This window comes from Triturus cristatus, chromosome 4_2 (assembly GCF_964204655.1).
Source record: "Triturus cristatus chromosome 4_2, aTriCri1.1, whole genome shotgun sequence".
NCBI classification, from domain to species: Eukaryota; Metazoa; Chordata; class Amphibia; order Caudata; family Salamandridae; genus Triturus; species Triturus cristatus.
Window position 1 is genome coordinate 126,483,865 of NC_140586.1, and position 14,450 is coordinate 126,498,314.

Here is a 14,450-nt window from a genome sequence, read left to right on the forward strand (position 1 = left end):
CCAGGACATGCGTGCTGCAGTGGCAGTCTGCCTGGCCTAGGTGATGGGTCCCTAGGGTATCCAGGTACCATTAACTAGGGATTTACAGGGGCCTGAAGGCCAATTGTGGAATCGTTTTTAGGGAAGAAGTAGTGGCACAGGGGACCTGGTTGGCAGGGACCCTGTGCACTACAATCAAAACCACATCAATGCCAGGTAAAAAGTGGGGGCTAAGCAAGTTCCTTTGAGCCAAAATTATTCTCCATAGGTTATATTCCTTTTAAGTGTAGTCGGTGACAGCTTCTGGTGTGAATAACACTATTCATTGCTGTGAGCTTCTTAAAAACGTGATGTCAGTAATTTTCTGTCCACTTTAAGGTCTAGGAAGTCTACACTTGTTTGACTGTAGTTAATGATGTGCTTTATGTTCACATTATTGGTATTGAACAGTGACAGAAACATCTCTGCATCATTTAGAATGCCATTACAAACAATAAATGGATTTCCTATATAACATTTACAAATTGTCACGATGGGGCGGTGCCGTTGAAAGCTTTTATCTCTGAACACCTACCTCTCATACCAACCCCGGGACAAATTTGCATAGCTAGGGGTGAATCATGTGCACATTGCAGTGCCTCTTAGTTGCTTGAACAAATTGCTTTAAAAAAGAAATATGTTTTCAGTTAGCTAACTTTCAATCATATTAATCAATATTTTAGTTTGTTCATATAATTAAATGAGCCTGACACTTAAAACATCCTCACAGGTTATAATCCCATCTTTATGGTAAATACTTTTATATAAACTGTTAACATCTAAAGTAAGTGCATAACTGCCAAGATCCATGAGTAGGCAATGTGTCTTAATGATAAAATCTGCATTGTCCTTCAGGCAACTTGGAAGGGTTTCAACTAAAGGGAAATTAAAATAGTCTAAATAGATGGAAATATTTTTAAATAGACTATTGATTAAGGAGAGTAGGGATCTGCCTAGCGGATAAATCATATCTTTGTTGATTTTCAGTAATAAAAACAACGTTGGGACTCTGGGATTGTTGATCTTTAGTCTTTATCCAACAGTGAATCTTAGTTTATCCTATATCTTTGTCTCATTCCAGATCTCTCTCCCTGTAGTACACTGCCTAACACCATTGCAATCATTTGGAAAATCTGATTCTCTGGTGTAGTATACAAAGTCAGTACTGCTGAAATGTGAGCTTTGGGGAGAGTACTGGGGATGAGGAATCAGAGTGGAAAGTCTGGTTGTATATCTACTGATTCATTATCAGAATTAGACCTTGATTTAGAACTTGAAATACTGTCAAAAGGGGTGCAGTGAAGAAACGTGAGAGGGACAAGAATTTACTACACTGTCAAGGGGTGAATGTGGTAAGAGGGGCGAGTATCAGATACACAGGGGCGTAGTGTAGAGGAACAACAAAGGGAAGCCTCAGATACAAAGGAGCTGCTGTGAAAAGGGGTGAAAGGGATAACACTGAAACACACAAGGAAGAGAGTAGAGGAAATAATAAGAAAAGACATTGTTGTCAAAGAGAAAGAGGCCCAGAAAAGGCAGGTCCACACCAGAAAAAACTGTCCAGTCTTCTGCCTCAAAGGAGAGTAATTTGAACTTATCCTCCATTTAAAAAAACTATAATGTGGATTCCTGTGCAGTGTGAGTACTTTGCGCAAAGGACCGTTTCACATGCAGTTGCTTGTGAGAACGTTTTCAATGCCTTCCACTACATACCAGCACTGTGAACCATGTGCTATTGTCCATGCTTTGTTTCTGTAAAATTGGAGGCACAGAGTATTGGTTTCAAGGTGCAAGCACAGAGAGAGTGGTTTGTATAATAAGCAAGAACTTAGAGCTGACTGACAAAAAAAGAGAGGGTTTTCTTTGAAGCTAGAAGATGATGAATAAAGGTTTGAGGCTCTGGAAGATCAATGTGCTACAAGGAAAAATATAACTGAAGCGTCATTGAGGAAGTTACAAAAAAAAGTGATAAACTTGAAAATAGGTCTAGAAGATCTAATTTATGATTTATTGAGATTCCAGAGTGGGAGCAAAATAATGGCTCTGTCTAGATTGTTTTGAGTAAACTTATCAAGGAGTCAATTCTTCCTGATTCTTCTGGATCAAGAAGGAATTTCACTATTACAACAATGCACAGGATCTCCTAGCAAAAAGCAAAAACCTAGAACAAATATAGCAAACTTTCTGGGCTACTGGATTAAATAGCAAATTTTAGAAAAACTGGTGCTATTAGTTCATTGAACTCTTCTGCAAACTTATTCGAAACTAGCATTTGAAATGGTACAAAGGAGAAATGGCATGAGAGCTCTTGTACAAGAATTTAAAGCAGATGGGATACAGGTACAGACTACACAACAGTAAAACATACAGGTCTTGTGGCAAGAAGAACTTAATGTCCTGGATGGCATATCTGTGGCACAAGCTTTGTTAGCAGATATCTGTGCCATTAAAAAGGGATGATTTTGAGGTGTGTCAGTGGGATTTGTTGTGGTCTAAATGTACTGAGTCAGGAGGAGAATGGAATGATGTGAAATGTGAAAAATATTAGCAGTCAGTAAAAGATAAATGGCCAGTCCCACCAGACCCAGGCTCCTCAGAAGTGGAGGGAGTAGCAGAGGTGGAGACAGAGAGTATGGGATGGTTTTTGTGGGCAGCAAAAATATTTTAAAGGTAGCAAAAGGGTTGCAATAGTGATAACATATATTAAGAAATGAACATCATAAAACTGAATCAATGAATGAAAATGTGCTGCAAAATAATTATAAGGGTTGCACATTCTCTTCTCTATTTGAACAACTAAGTGCAGTAATAGCTCTACTTCAAGAAACGCTAAGCGTTTTCTCAGAAACTAGCAAGATTGGGTAAACAGTGGGCTGTGTGGGTAAGCTGACATTCTTTAAATTATTAATAGTGTGGGTGTAGCTCACACAGGAAAGTACTCTGAAGTGGTATACCAACGATAGAAGTCTTAAGGGCCAAGTTGAAATTTGTGATGGGTATTGAGAGGGTATACTACAAATGATGTGGGGAGATGACAACATTAATGGATGTATGGGGCCAATTTACGGATGTCTTATAAACATCATTTCAAATCATTGGCCCTAAATGTCAAGAAACATGGACTGTTATGGTGGGCAGCTCATTGTTCATCTTTTTCTTCTTTTACTGGATTGTGGCATTTTCATATTGAATGTGTTTTGTATGATAGAATTACTGGAATGCTGTCTATTTTATTTGTATGCTTCTACAAATAAAATAAAATGAAAAACCTCAGTCCCATGCTCTCAAGAAAATACTCCATACTGGGCATGTATTCAAGGACACCCACAGACACCAAAACACATCTAGCACTGAAGCAGTGAGAGTGTGAAAATACTATTAAAATTGGAAGACATCTATGGCTTACAGCACAAACAGTAAACCTCCACAGGACAATAACAATAAAACTGTCAAAAAACAAGCCCCCAGGCCTTCACTATCCCAAAATACCCACTGCCACTACAAGATTGTCACCTACTCCTCACAGGAACCTATGCTAGTCTAGGCCCTCCAGTAACATCAAACAAAATAATAATAATTCCAAAAACAGGAAAACAAATTGATGCTACCTTCCTTCCCTCACATTTTAGTCCGTCAGAAAAGACATATTTTTCAAGGAACTGAACAGAATATATTTGATTTTTCCAAAAATCCAAAAATAGGTGATTCAACAGAGATTGCAGACAAAGGATGAGGCAAACTTACCTTCCAATATTCAAATTCAAAACAGCCATGGAGACAATAAAAACATGGAGTAGTCTTTAGAACATGAAGAGAAAGTCGTATGGTAGTCTCGTGTGCCATGGCTTCTCCCTACTCCCTACTCCCTAAAATACAAAAATCTGTGCTAACAAATTTGTTTGAATGGCATATTTGCACAAAAATATCCACTTAAAATTAATTTAGCTCAATAGTCTGGAGGTGACACAAGGATGCTTTGTACATTCAGTCAAGCCATTTCCATATTACAAGACATGGCATAATGGCATAGTTTTGCGAATTTTGCCTCTTACGCTTAATGCAAAATGCCCAATTCTGACGAGCAACCTTTGCCTGAGTAGTACTTCCCAAAGTCGGTACGCCAGTCTGGAATATACAACAATATCTGGGGAAAACAACACCGCTGACTTCCGGGAAGAGGATGATAGGTGTATGAAGGCCACTCCAACTCCAACCACCAGATGTGATGTAATGTAGCATGAGGAAACTTGGGATTGAAAAACAACAAGTCTTCCTAGGTCAGGGTTGTTGGGGAGAGAAGAAAAACGGTGATTGGAAGATTCATTGAGGAACACAGTAGAGGTGAATGGAGGAGCAGGAGAAGGGAAAGTGAGGATGGAGAGCAGAGGAGAAGATGAGACGAAGTCCAGAGGAGCAGGAGAGGCAGAAGATATGACAGTGAACAGAGGTGAGGAGGAAAAAAAGATTAAAGGTGCTGCAGATGTGGACCATGCTAAGAGGTGATAATCCAATAAGTAATTTCTCGAATAAGACTGACCACCAGGAACACCTAGGTAGAGAAGACCATGGGCATGTGGTGTTAGGTCTGGTGGGAAAGGGATTCATATTAAAAACATTGTCGACACTTCCAAACCACACCTTCTGTGCCACACCCTGCTTTGCAATCGGTGTGTGATGAGAGACAAAGTCTCCAGCCAGAATACTCAGTTTCTGAGTCTTCAAAGACATCTAGGGATACTTACCAACCAAGGATTTGAAATCCACTAGCACCCAAGTCGTGAACCTCTGTGGCTTCTGGCATCATCCAATCAGAAAAGGGTCACTAGAAAGAGAAAAATCATTTTAAAGAGCACAATATTCTTCAAAGGGCAACCAATGGTGGGAAACAATGGCCAAAGTAGAGGGCTTTCTGGACACCTGGAGTTCTATATTGACTGTTGCCGAACATCCTAACTGTTAGAGCCCAGAACTCTCAACCTCCAAACCATCAGACGTAACCTTAACAGAAAGGAATGTTAATGAATCTGGCTAAACAAGGGAAGACGATCCACATGAAGACACATTGGAGACCCCACTACTAACTTGAGGACAAAAGAAAACCAGGGGCATCTGGGCAAGTGAGGTGCCACTAGAATCAATGACACCCTCTCCTCCTGAATCTTCCTCAGCATCCTTTGGAGAAAGAGGATCGGTGGAAACACATACAACAGGCCCAGGAGTAAATGGAAAGATAGAGCATCCATTCCTCTCTCCCCGAGCCTATGATAAGAAGAGGGGACGGAAAGTTTTACTTCTATATGCAAAAAGGTCGAATTAGGGTGATACCTTATGTCACAAACTAGCTGAAATACCATTTAATGAAGTATGAAGAGCATGGAGAGATAAATCTACCTCAGTAGATCATCCTGAAAATGTTCCGTCCAAGGGATGTAAACTCCTTTCAGAGACACTAGAAATCTTTACATCTAGGAACACAGAACCTGTGGTGTGCCTGCATCCACCTCCCTTGACGGTTAACATATGCCTGAGCCACCAGGTCGTTCCTAGAACTTCATGACCCAAGACCATATGGGCGAATGAAAGAAGACCACCCCAAATTGCTGTTAGCTCTTGTCGGTTGAGGGACTGTGTTGAATTCTTCCCCAAAATAGCTAGCCACTCCAGGTGATTGGCATCTGTGTTGGAACCAAAAGTGTAGGGTATTATAGGGGCACCTGGATCAGGATGTGGTTGGTCACCAACCACGAAGCCGTGGTAGAACAAAGTTCTTGAGTCAGCATTTTGTGAGCCTCATAATCCTCCTACCAAGGACACCAAAGGTTTAGGAGAAACTGGACATAGGATTTCAAATGAAGATGGCCCCAAGGCACTGCCTCCGTAGTGGCAGCCAGTAGGCCTTGTACTCGTAGATATAACCTGTCGGACACATTGAGCAAAGAACTTCTCACAAGGTTGCAGAGCCATGGCCTTGTCCACTGAAAGAGGTACAGTCACCACCAGCATCCGCCGGAACAAAGTCCAAGTAAAGTATAAGTCCTTGAGAATTAAGATCAGATTTTTTTCAATTTAGAAGTCACCTGGAGCTGGGGACGACTTCAAGCATCCTCGACATATCTTGAACAGTTTTAGGGAGAAAGAGGCACAAACTAGTTGTTGAGGAAGGAAAGGTCATATCCTTCTCATGTAGTATTGCTCCCACTGGAACTACTAACTTGTGGATTACCCTTGGAGAGCTTGTCCCATAAGAGGTCTTTTATTCTATGATTCATAAAAGTTCAAGTAATGATTTATAAATGCATCACATTTCAGGTATACTAAAAGAAATAGTTCTTTATGAGTAATCTTTTCATAAAATGTATACACAGCATAATCCTGAAAACAGCCAACACGTGTTTAAAGAAGAGTCGTTTTTAGGTCTCGTGAGCCAAAGGCTCTAAGAGACATTTTATATCTGGGCTTTTCAAAGTGCTGCCGTGGCCTAAAGCTACAGTGCACGTGAACGTGCACGCGCGCAGCGCCATGTGTCTTTCCTTCGTAGCGATCGTGATCACTTTCACTTTCGCGGGCTCCTCTGTTGCTGGCATTCCCCCCTCCCCTCTCGTTTGTTTATTTTCTCTGGCTGCACGCATAGCCTGTTCCCACCTTCAATGAGCAATGGGTCGTTTTAAATTGCCCTGCCAAGCGCTCGCGCCACGCTCCGCCGGGCTTGTTTGTTTTCCTTTCACTGCCGTGTCACTTTCAGTGAAAGCCCCTCCCACTCCCTCCTCGTCAGCTTCATGTTTTTTTCCAGCGGCGGGCTTGTCTTGTGTTTTTTTACCCATTTCCCACGTCATTTGCCCCCGACTTGTATACGTGGGCAGAACTTCAGGTACTGACTGCCCCGTGCACGAGTGTCCGAAGACCTGATTACACCACTCATAGCGGATTGGCGCTTGCTTTCTGCTCTGCCCCACGTCTCTTCGTCACAATCGTTTACTTTGTCCATCTTCACTCTTTCATGTCAAAATGATAATCAAGCTGCTTCCCTTCTGCAGACACGACAGGGTAAACCCAAATAGGCAGTGCTTTGAAAATACACAAAAACGCATGTCTTTGCAACCCAGACACTTTTGATATATGCACGGTCGAGCTGCTTTTCCACAAATGATAACCGTACAGGAACAGGGCTTTTGGAGTCTCACATTGCAATGTATTTTTTTTTTATTTCATTCAGTATAAAGGATAGGATTTTGAAACTAAGAGCTGCGCAAAACGGTACTTGTGCGGTCTCCTTCTGAAAGACACACTTCAGTGCAGAGCACACATCGTAATGACATCACTTTTTTTTCTCCATATATCATCAATTGGGTACCAAAATATCTCAACGTTACAATATTTTGAACAGGCATATTAAACCCAGAAATTACACCCCGCTCTTACCTACTGCCGTCGCGGGACAGCAAACGCAGGGACCACCATGGGCACCAAAAGATCTAGCTACGCCACTGGCTGGGATGTGAACTGGGTCAGAGGCAATTGACATGCACCCTCCATATGGAAGCGTCAAGGCCTGATGGAAAGAGGATTGCAGTGACTTCAAAGCATATCTGTTTTTGTCAGGCTGTCACCGGTCCTGTCCTACCAGACATTAGCCTTGCAAAATTGCCCCTTTTCTCTTCCCTCACGTGCCCTTCCTTCTGGAGTATGCCCGGCTAGTTCATCATACGATGAACAGCTTTAAAGTTCACTTTTTCCTCTGGCTACACAAGAGTACCCAAAAGTCAACATGCTTTTATTGTAACTTGGATTTGCAGGCTTCGTCACTGGGACCCGAGGCCCACCGGCCGCCGGGATGTTCTTCAGAGGGTAATTTTCATATTGTCTCTTGGAAAAACATCTGTCTCTCGAGGCTAATATGCAAAGGGCGGGCACCGATTGAGAGTAGACGCGGGTCTTGTTTGTAACTGTACCATTATGCAAAGCACTTCACGTGGCGCCACGCGCTTCTCTGTGCACCCTGGCCGGTCGCGTGCATGGGATGTGCGTCATCAGCTCTGAGTCCAGGTGTTTCTGTAGGGAACGGGCCGGGGGCAGGGAGGGGTGCTTGGCGCACAGATTTTAAAAGATAGAAAGCCCTGATGTTGATTTATACCCCATGACAGAGTAGGTGACTAGAATGTTATGTTACAGAGATCTGTGCAGCGTTGCATTGCACTAATATGACCTCGCAGCGCTGCCCGAGATGAATCTCATTGAAAGTGCCTGTTGGTTGCAAGGGGTGTTTAAATACATTAATCGAACGAAAAGCAGAAGAAGTGACACCTGGGCACATCTACCCGCCCTTCATCACCACGAAATCCCACCTAGAGCTGTATTGGCAGTACGAATTCGCAAGACCTGACAGATAGTCAGCGGCTCAAAGATTCCCAACATCTATGATATATGTGTATTGCAGCCAGCTTTCGCCTGGTTAGCCTGTAATTCTAGCGGCCCGGCCGCCGCCGGGGTCACAGGCTTGTTATCAGCTGTGTACTTCAGCACAAAACCATCAGCGATCGGGGGGCGCGCGAGGCACTTCACAAGGCCACCCCCGCCATTCAGGTTGAGCTGAGGCCTTTAGCCAAATGTTTACTCGCGTGAGGAGGAGGCGCGAGGCTAGCGTAAGACGGGCTGATAATACAGGACAGAAGACTGGGGAGCGGGGTGTGCTAGGAGCATTAACCCCCTGCGCTGTAACCAGCATGCGGCATTTGTACACCTACCAGTGTGTCAGTGGGTGCACCGGGTGAGGCTGAGCCCCACACACACTCGGACCCCCTGCTCGCGCGGCTCAGAGGTGCACCTGGGCACAGGGTTTAGGGAAGACTCTTTGTACGGCACAGACCCCCTCGGAAGGGAGTGTGCATGAGGGGAGGCGAGGAGGGTGGGGCTGGCTCAATAAAAAGAATGGGTTTGCTTTTCTCATCACCACCCCAGCGAGGTATAAGCAGGCTCCCCACGGCCCTCATTGTCTATGCCCTTTGTGTACCCCTCGTGAGTTATGCTTAAGGAGTGCAGCGGGGCACGGAGGCGGGAAACCTGTTCTCTTCCGTGCGCTGTTCTGCATTTATCCTGACTATTTTTGACAACTTAGAAAAACAAGCATTTGCAATGCATTAGGTCTCGCATTTACACGAGTTTGAGCTATTGACATTGCAAATAACAATGCCTATTGGCATTGTCATTTACAATGCCAATAGCTTTAACTCGTGTAATTGCGAGACCTATTGCATTGCAAATGCTTGTTTGTTTTATCACGGCATACAGCTTTTGAGTGGTCAATTTTAAAGATAGCAATAAATAGTTCCCTCCCCAAAAGAAGAATCAGGAGATCGGACCGTCTAAAGTTCTTCGCGCGGCTTAAGGATTCTGAGATATTAGGATACTTTCAAGATTCTCGGAATCTTGAAATCAGAGCCAAACTTTAGACTGTCTGACCTGTTGATTCCTCTTTTGTATAGCACAAATTGGGAGATAGTAATATCTGTTATTTACAGCATGAAATGCTGTATAAAAGACTTGTTAGTGGAGTCAGTTACACCCAGCAGCAAGGTGAGTGAGGAAGGGGAGGCTAGTAGATGAACGACTACTAATAGGCGGTGTCACCTGCCACAGGTGAATAAGTTTAAAGGTATGCCACTATAAAACCAAGACTACAAGCCCCAGAAAGCAAAGACACAATCTGGAGTGGAAAAGCTGACACAAGAGCCTGGGGCACGTGGCAGTTCATGCAGGTCTTTATGTACCTCATCTGGCTGATCTCTGCTGTATTACAAGTGCCCATTGGTGTCTCCCAGCCCCAGCACATAAATGAGTTGAGTAATGTTATTTATTATTTATTATTTATTTAATGCACCTCACAGGCCTGGGACTGTTCGCTTGCTTGCTTGGCTCTTGTCAGGTGCTTGCTTCTTTTGGCCTCCTTCCCTGCTCCCATCCTCTCAGTCACTCCTTCCAGAATCTTCCGCCCACGCCGCCACGCCCACCGCGTATTTAAATAGGGCTCCGGCTCCATCCAGCAGGCAGTGCCAATTCAGCAGGAAACAAAGTGGTGTCTGCCAGCAAAAGGAGCTGTACTCAATGGGCAGGTAAGGCATGGTGCGGCGCGGCGCGGCGAGATGAGTGCGTGTCTCTGCGAAGCAAGGCACTTTGCAGCTCTCAGAATCAGTTTACAATTGCAGTCATCTTCCCGAATCCCAGTACCATCGCAAAGTCGAATAAGCCACCTTCTTTCAGAGATCTGTGAATAACAAGGTTGCAGCAGGTTCCAAACTGTGGCTGCAGCTGCTTATCTTGCTATGTTTTGTTTTTAAGACGCTCTTTCCTAAATCAATCCCCATTGAGTGCCTTCTCGACGTTTTATATAGCGCGAACTCGACCAGAAGGTATTGGCGCGCCTTGCATCAGCACCACCAGTCACATCACACAAGGACACATTTATTTTTTTGTTAGGCAGGAGGAGATCACAGGATGTTGAGCCGACGCTGAGACTCGAACCTGGTTCCCTAGTTCTAAAGTCTGCAGCTCTGAACATTACCCCACACCCTCTGTTCTAAATAAGTGCCATAAAGACTACTACCTCATCCAGAATGCACATAAGATACCTCTGATTCTTATAAATTGTTCTATGTGTGTTCGGGAGCTTTTAACATTGGATTTCCACAGCTTTTTAAAGATATGGGCAACAGTGGCCATTGCCCAGCGCCTGCACATTTCCTGGACTCCCTGGTAAAGTGATTGGAACAGTCAGAAGTTCCAATGTTAGAGCACAATAAGTGTTCATGAAATAGATTCATTTTTAATTTCACAGTTGGGCGTGCAGGCTTGACAGATGCTTTGGGGCATATTTAGAAGGGGATTGCGCAGCCGGAACGTCACTTTTACCGATGTCCCGGTGGGGCAATGCCCTGCAACATATTTACAAAGCGGCATTAAGTCACTTTGTGTGGCTTAACACGCTTCATAAATTTCGTCCCCTTTCACGCAGATATCTGTTTGAAAGGGGCGTGCAATGGGTCTTGCTGCGGGCGTTCCACCGCAACACCCCTTGCTTTTTGACGCTGTCTAAAATTTACACCTCCTTATAAATCTGGGGCAGCGCCAAAAAGTAACGCCATGCAATAGCAGATGTTAGAATAGTGCTACCAGGAGGAATACTTAAGTTTCCCTTCAATTTTGCTTTATTGCAGCACACATGGGAAGAGCAAAATGCCATTAATGATTGTTTATGTGCAGGAAGGCGCCACTTTCTGCACATAAACAGTCATTAAATAATGACCATTTGCTACTTCTATAGACTTAACAAATCCCTGTCATTGATTGTTTATGTGCAGGAAGGGGCACCTTTGTACACATAAACAATCCTTCCCTGCAAGGCAGTCACCCTTGCACTATGGCGCAAGGGTGTCTGCGTTGGTGTTAGGCAGCTAATGTTAGCATCAATGCAGGGGGGAACGCAGGGGTGAACCACACTGTTGTAAATACGGCACATCCATGCGTTTTGGAAATGGCAGAGCGTGCTGCTGCAAAATTTGCAGCAGCTCTCCGCTCGTCATTTCCTTGTCAATATGCCCCTTAATGTGCCTGCTCAGCCTGTCTAACTTCAGCTCTTCTGCTCACAGGCTATTGACAGAAGTTGACGGCAGAATCCGTCTCGTGTCTGTCCTTACTACACCATACCATGTCAGCCTCCCCCATCTTACTTCTCTAGTGATATCTGTCATTGTCTCCCTGTCTCAGCTCTCTGGACGTCACCTATGTCTCACTTACCTCTTTTTACTCCATTTACATCTCCCGTAAGCCGACCTCTTTCTCTAACACTCTCTCAGCTTTTCTTACATCTCTACCACCTCTCTCTAGTTTAACACTCTCGCTACCTTACCCCTCTCTCTGAGCCCCACTGCTGTTTCCATCTCACTTCCCTTTACCTCTCCAATCTACTTCACCTCCCTCGGTCTCATCTCTCTACATCGCCTCCTCTTTTCTTTGCCCATCTCTCTATATTTGATTGTGCTACACCTCTTTCAACCCTCCCTCTACCTCACCACACAACTACCTCACCGCTAACTCATCCTTCCCTCCACCTCACCACACTCTACCTCACCACTAACTCTTCCCTCTTTACCTCATCACACTCTAACTCATCCCTCTCGCTACCTCATCACACTCACTACTAACTCATCTTTCTCTCTACCTCATCAGACTTTACCTCACCACTAACTCATCTCTTTCTTTACCTCACCACACTCTACCTTACCACTAACTCATCCCTCTCCCTACCTCACCACACATTACCTCACCACTAACTCATCCCTTTCTCTACCTCACATATTTCACTACCTCATCTTTCTCTACTCCACCTTTCACTATCTAATTTTTCAGTGTACATTGTCATTCCTTTGCTGCTTTACCTCTCCACCTCCCTGCTCATTTCTACTTCTGTTCTCTCCCGCCTGCCTCACCAGTTTACACCTTTCTTGCAGCCACTGCCTCTCTCTCTGATAAAACCTACTCTCTAATCTCTCTTCACCCTCTCTTTGTAATCTTATCCTCCTCTCCCTTAAAACATCTCTCACTTTCTTCCTCACAACTCCCTCATAACCTCTATCTCACTCACCTCATTTTCTACCTCCTATTTGTCTCGCTGCTTCATCTTGTTTTTCTGTGCCTCAACTCTTTTCTCCCCTTAATCCCTCGCTTCATACATTACCCTATGACTGTCTTTAACTAGCCTGTCTTTCTTGACCCCTTTTCATTTTGCTCCTCTCAACCTCCCCATCTTCCCTCTACCTTTCATCTCTCTATCCATTCCTCACTGCCTTACCTTTCTACCTGACCGCATATACGTCTCTGCTGCTACCTCCCCCTAAAACACCTCTCTTTCTACCTTACCTTTATCTCTACCTCACTCACTCTTCAGTCCACCACATCCCTTTCTCTCTATAGTGCTTTACCTCACTCTAAAACCTTAACTAGCTACCCCCCTTCACCACTTATTTCTTCCTTTCTACCTCTCCGCATCTTGCTTTCTGGCTACTGGCTTTCTGGCTACTTTCTGGCTACTGCATCTTTCTCTATTTACATTCCATCCCTGTCGTATCCCTCACTTTACCTTCCTTTTACCTTCCTTTTACACCTCTGTCCTTCTGTGTCCTGCCCCTCCGATGTCTCTTATTATGCAGTACAAGGTCCTGGCCTTTCTAGATAAGTGTGCACATTGAGACAAGAGGGTGGGGGAAGGAAATGAAGGCGCAAACTATCAGATTGCACCCAGTTGAATGGTGAAAATCCTCAGATTACTGCTTTGTTTTCAATGTTGTAGCGAGAATCCCATTGGTAAAGGGGGGATTTTTTTAACTTTATAAATGAATATTCGGCAATTAAAGCTACAATTTCAAGCAGTGTGTACACGTGTCTTAATTTGATCAAATGCGCTAGTCCACTAAATATCCACCAATTCACCCTTACCATGCCTTTCCTGCATTGAGAGGAACAGGCTGCTGAGATGTAGAGTTCAGTGTAAAGTATTGTTGCAATAGCAAGTAATCTATGTCCCCACGCAAAAACATCTGGTTTTAGCAATGCTTCTTGAAGGTTGCTTTAAGTACTATTTTACTACGCAAGCTTTACATCGCATGCTATTACAACGCGGCTGTTACAACGACCGCGTTGTTACAACACAAACCATTGCATCGCAAGTCATTTCAACGACTTGCTGTAGGGGGCGCAACGGATTTAGGAATAGTATCATTTACTATTCCTACTCCAGTTTGTGCAACAGCAGAGAAAGTGTTGAATTGTAAATCCAACACCTTCTGCCCCCTACAGCAAGTCGTTGTAACGACTTCCGATGTATGGTTTGTGTTGTACCAATGAGGCCGTTGTAACGACCGCGTTGTAATGGCATACAATGTAAAGCATGCGATCTAAAGGCTGTTTCCTGAGGCAGACAGCTCGAGCTTCTCCTGCTCTTGTGCGATCTGTTTCTGAAAGTTTAATGTATGACCCAATATTGTGTGACATCAAGATGGCTCAAATTAGCCGAAAATGAGGAAAGTGTTCCGCAGAGGGGCCCTAAAAGATGCCTTGCCTATGGCTCCAAACATCTTTAAGTGGAAACTGTTATTTACTAACTCATAAAAATTTTACAGAGCAGACTAATAGTTCACTGTTTTTCGGCTTATTTAAAATCAGGGGGACATACACTGAATTTACCTCCAAAACGTATCCCAGCCTCCACATTTGAAAAGTGTAGAAAATTTGTTTTCTCTACTTCTCAACTTCTGCATATAAGAAATAATTTGAGATCACTTCATGCAGTCCTGTTGCAAATAATGTTTACATATTACAACAGTTTTTTCTCTCTAGGATGTCTGAGCCCATGCTTACAATCTTAAAATCAAAATTGCAGGTCA

At 43.9% G+C, this 14,450-nt stretch overlaps 1 protein-coding gene across 5 annotated transcripts in view; it reads left to right on the top strand.

Moving 5' to 3' along the window:
• Positions 1–10,060: 10,060 nt before the first annotated feature.
• The window catches only part of LOC146833145 (ohanin-like), a 189,197-nt gene continuing 184,807 nt past the window's right edge, over positions 10,061–14,450 (top strand). For all 5 annotated transcript variants that reach the window (XM_085600774.1, XM_085600777.1, XM_085600775.1 and 2 more), the window contains exon 1: positions 10,061–10,124. In XM_085600774.1, coding sequence (XP_085456900.1) covers positions 10,117–10,124 — 8 coding nt within the window. In that variant the 5' untranslated portion in view covers positions 10,061–10,116. The remainder of the gene's footprint in view (positions 10,125–14,450) is intronic.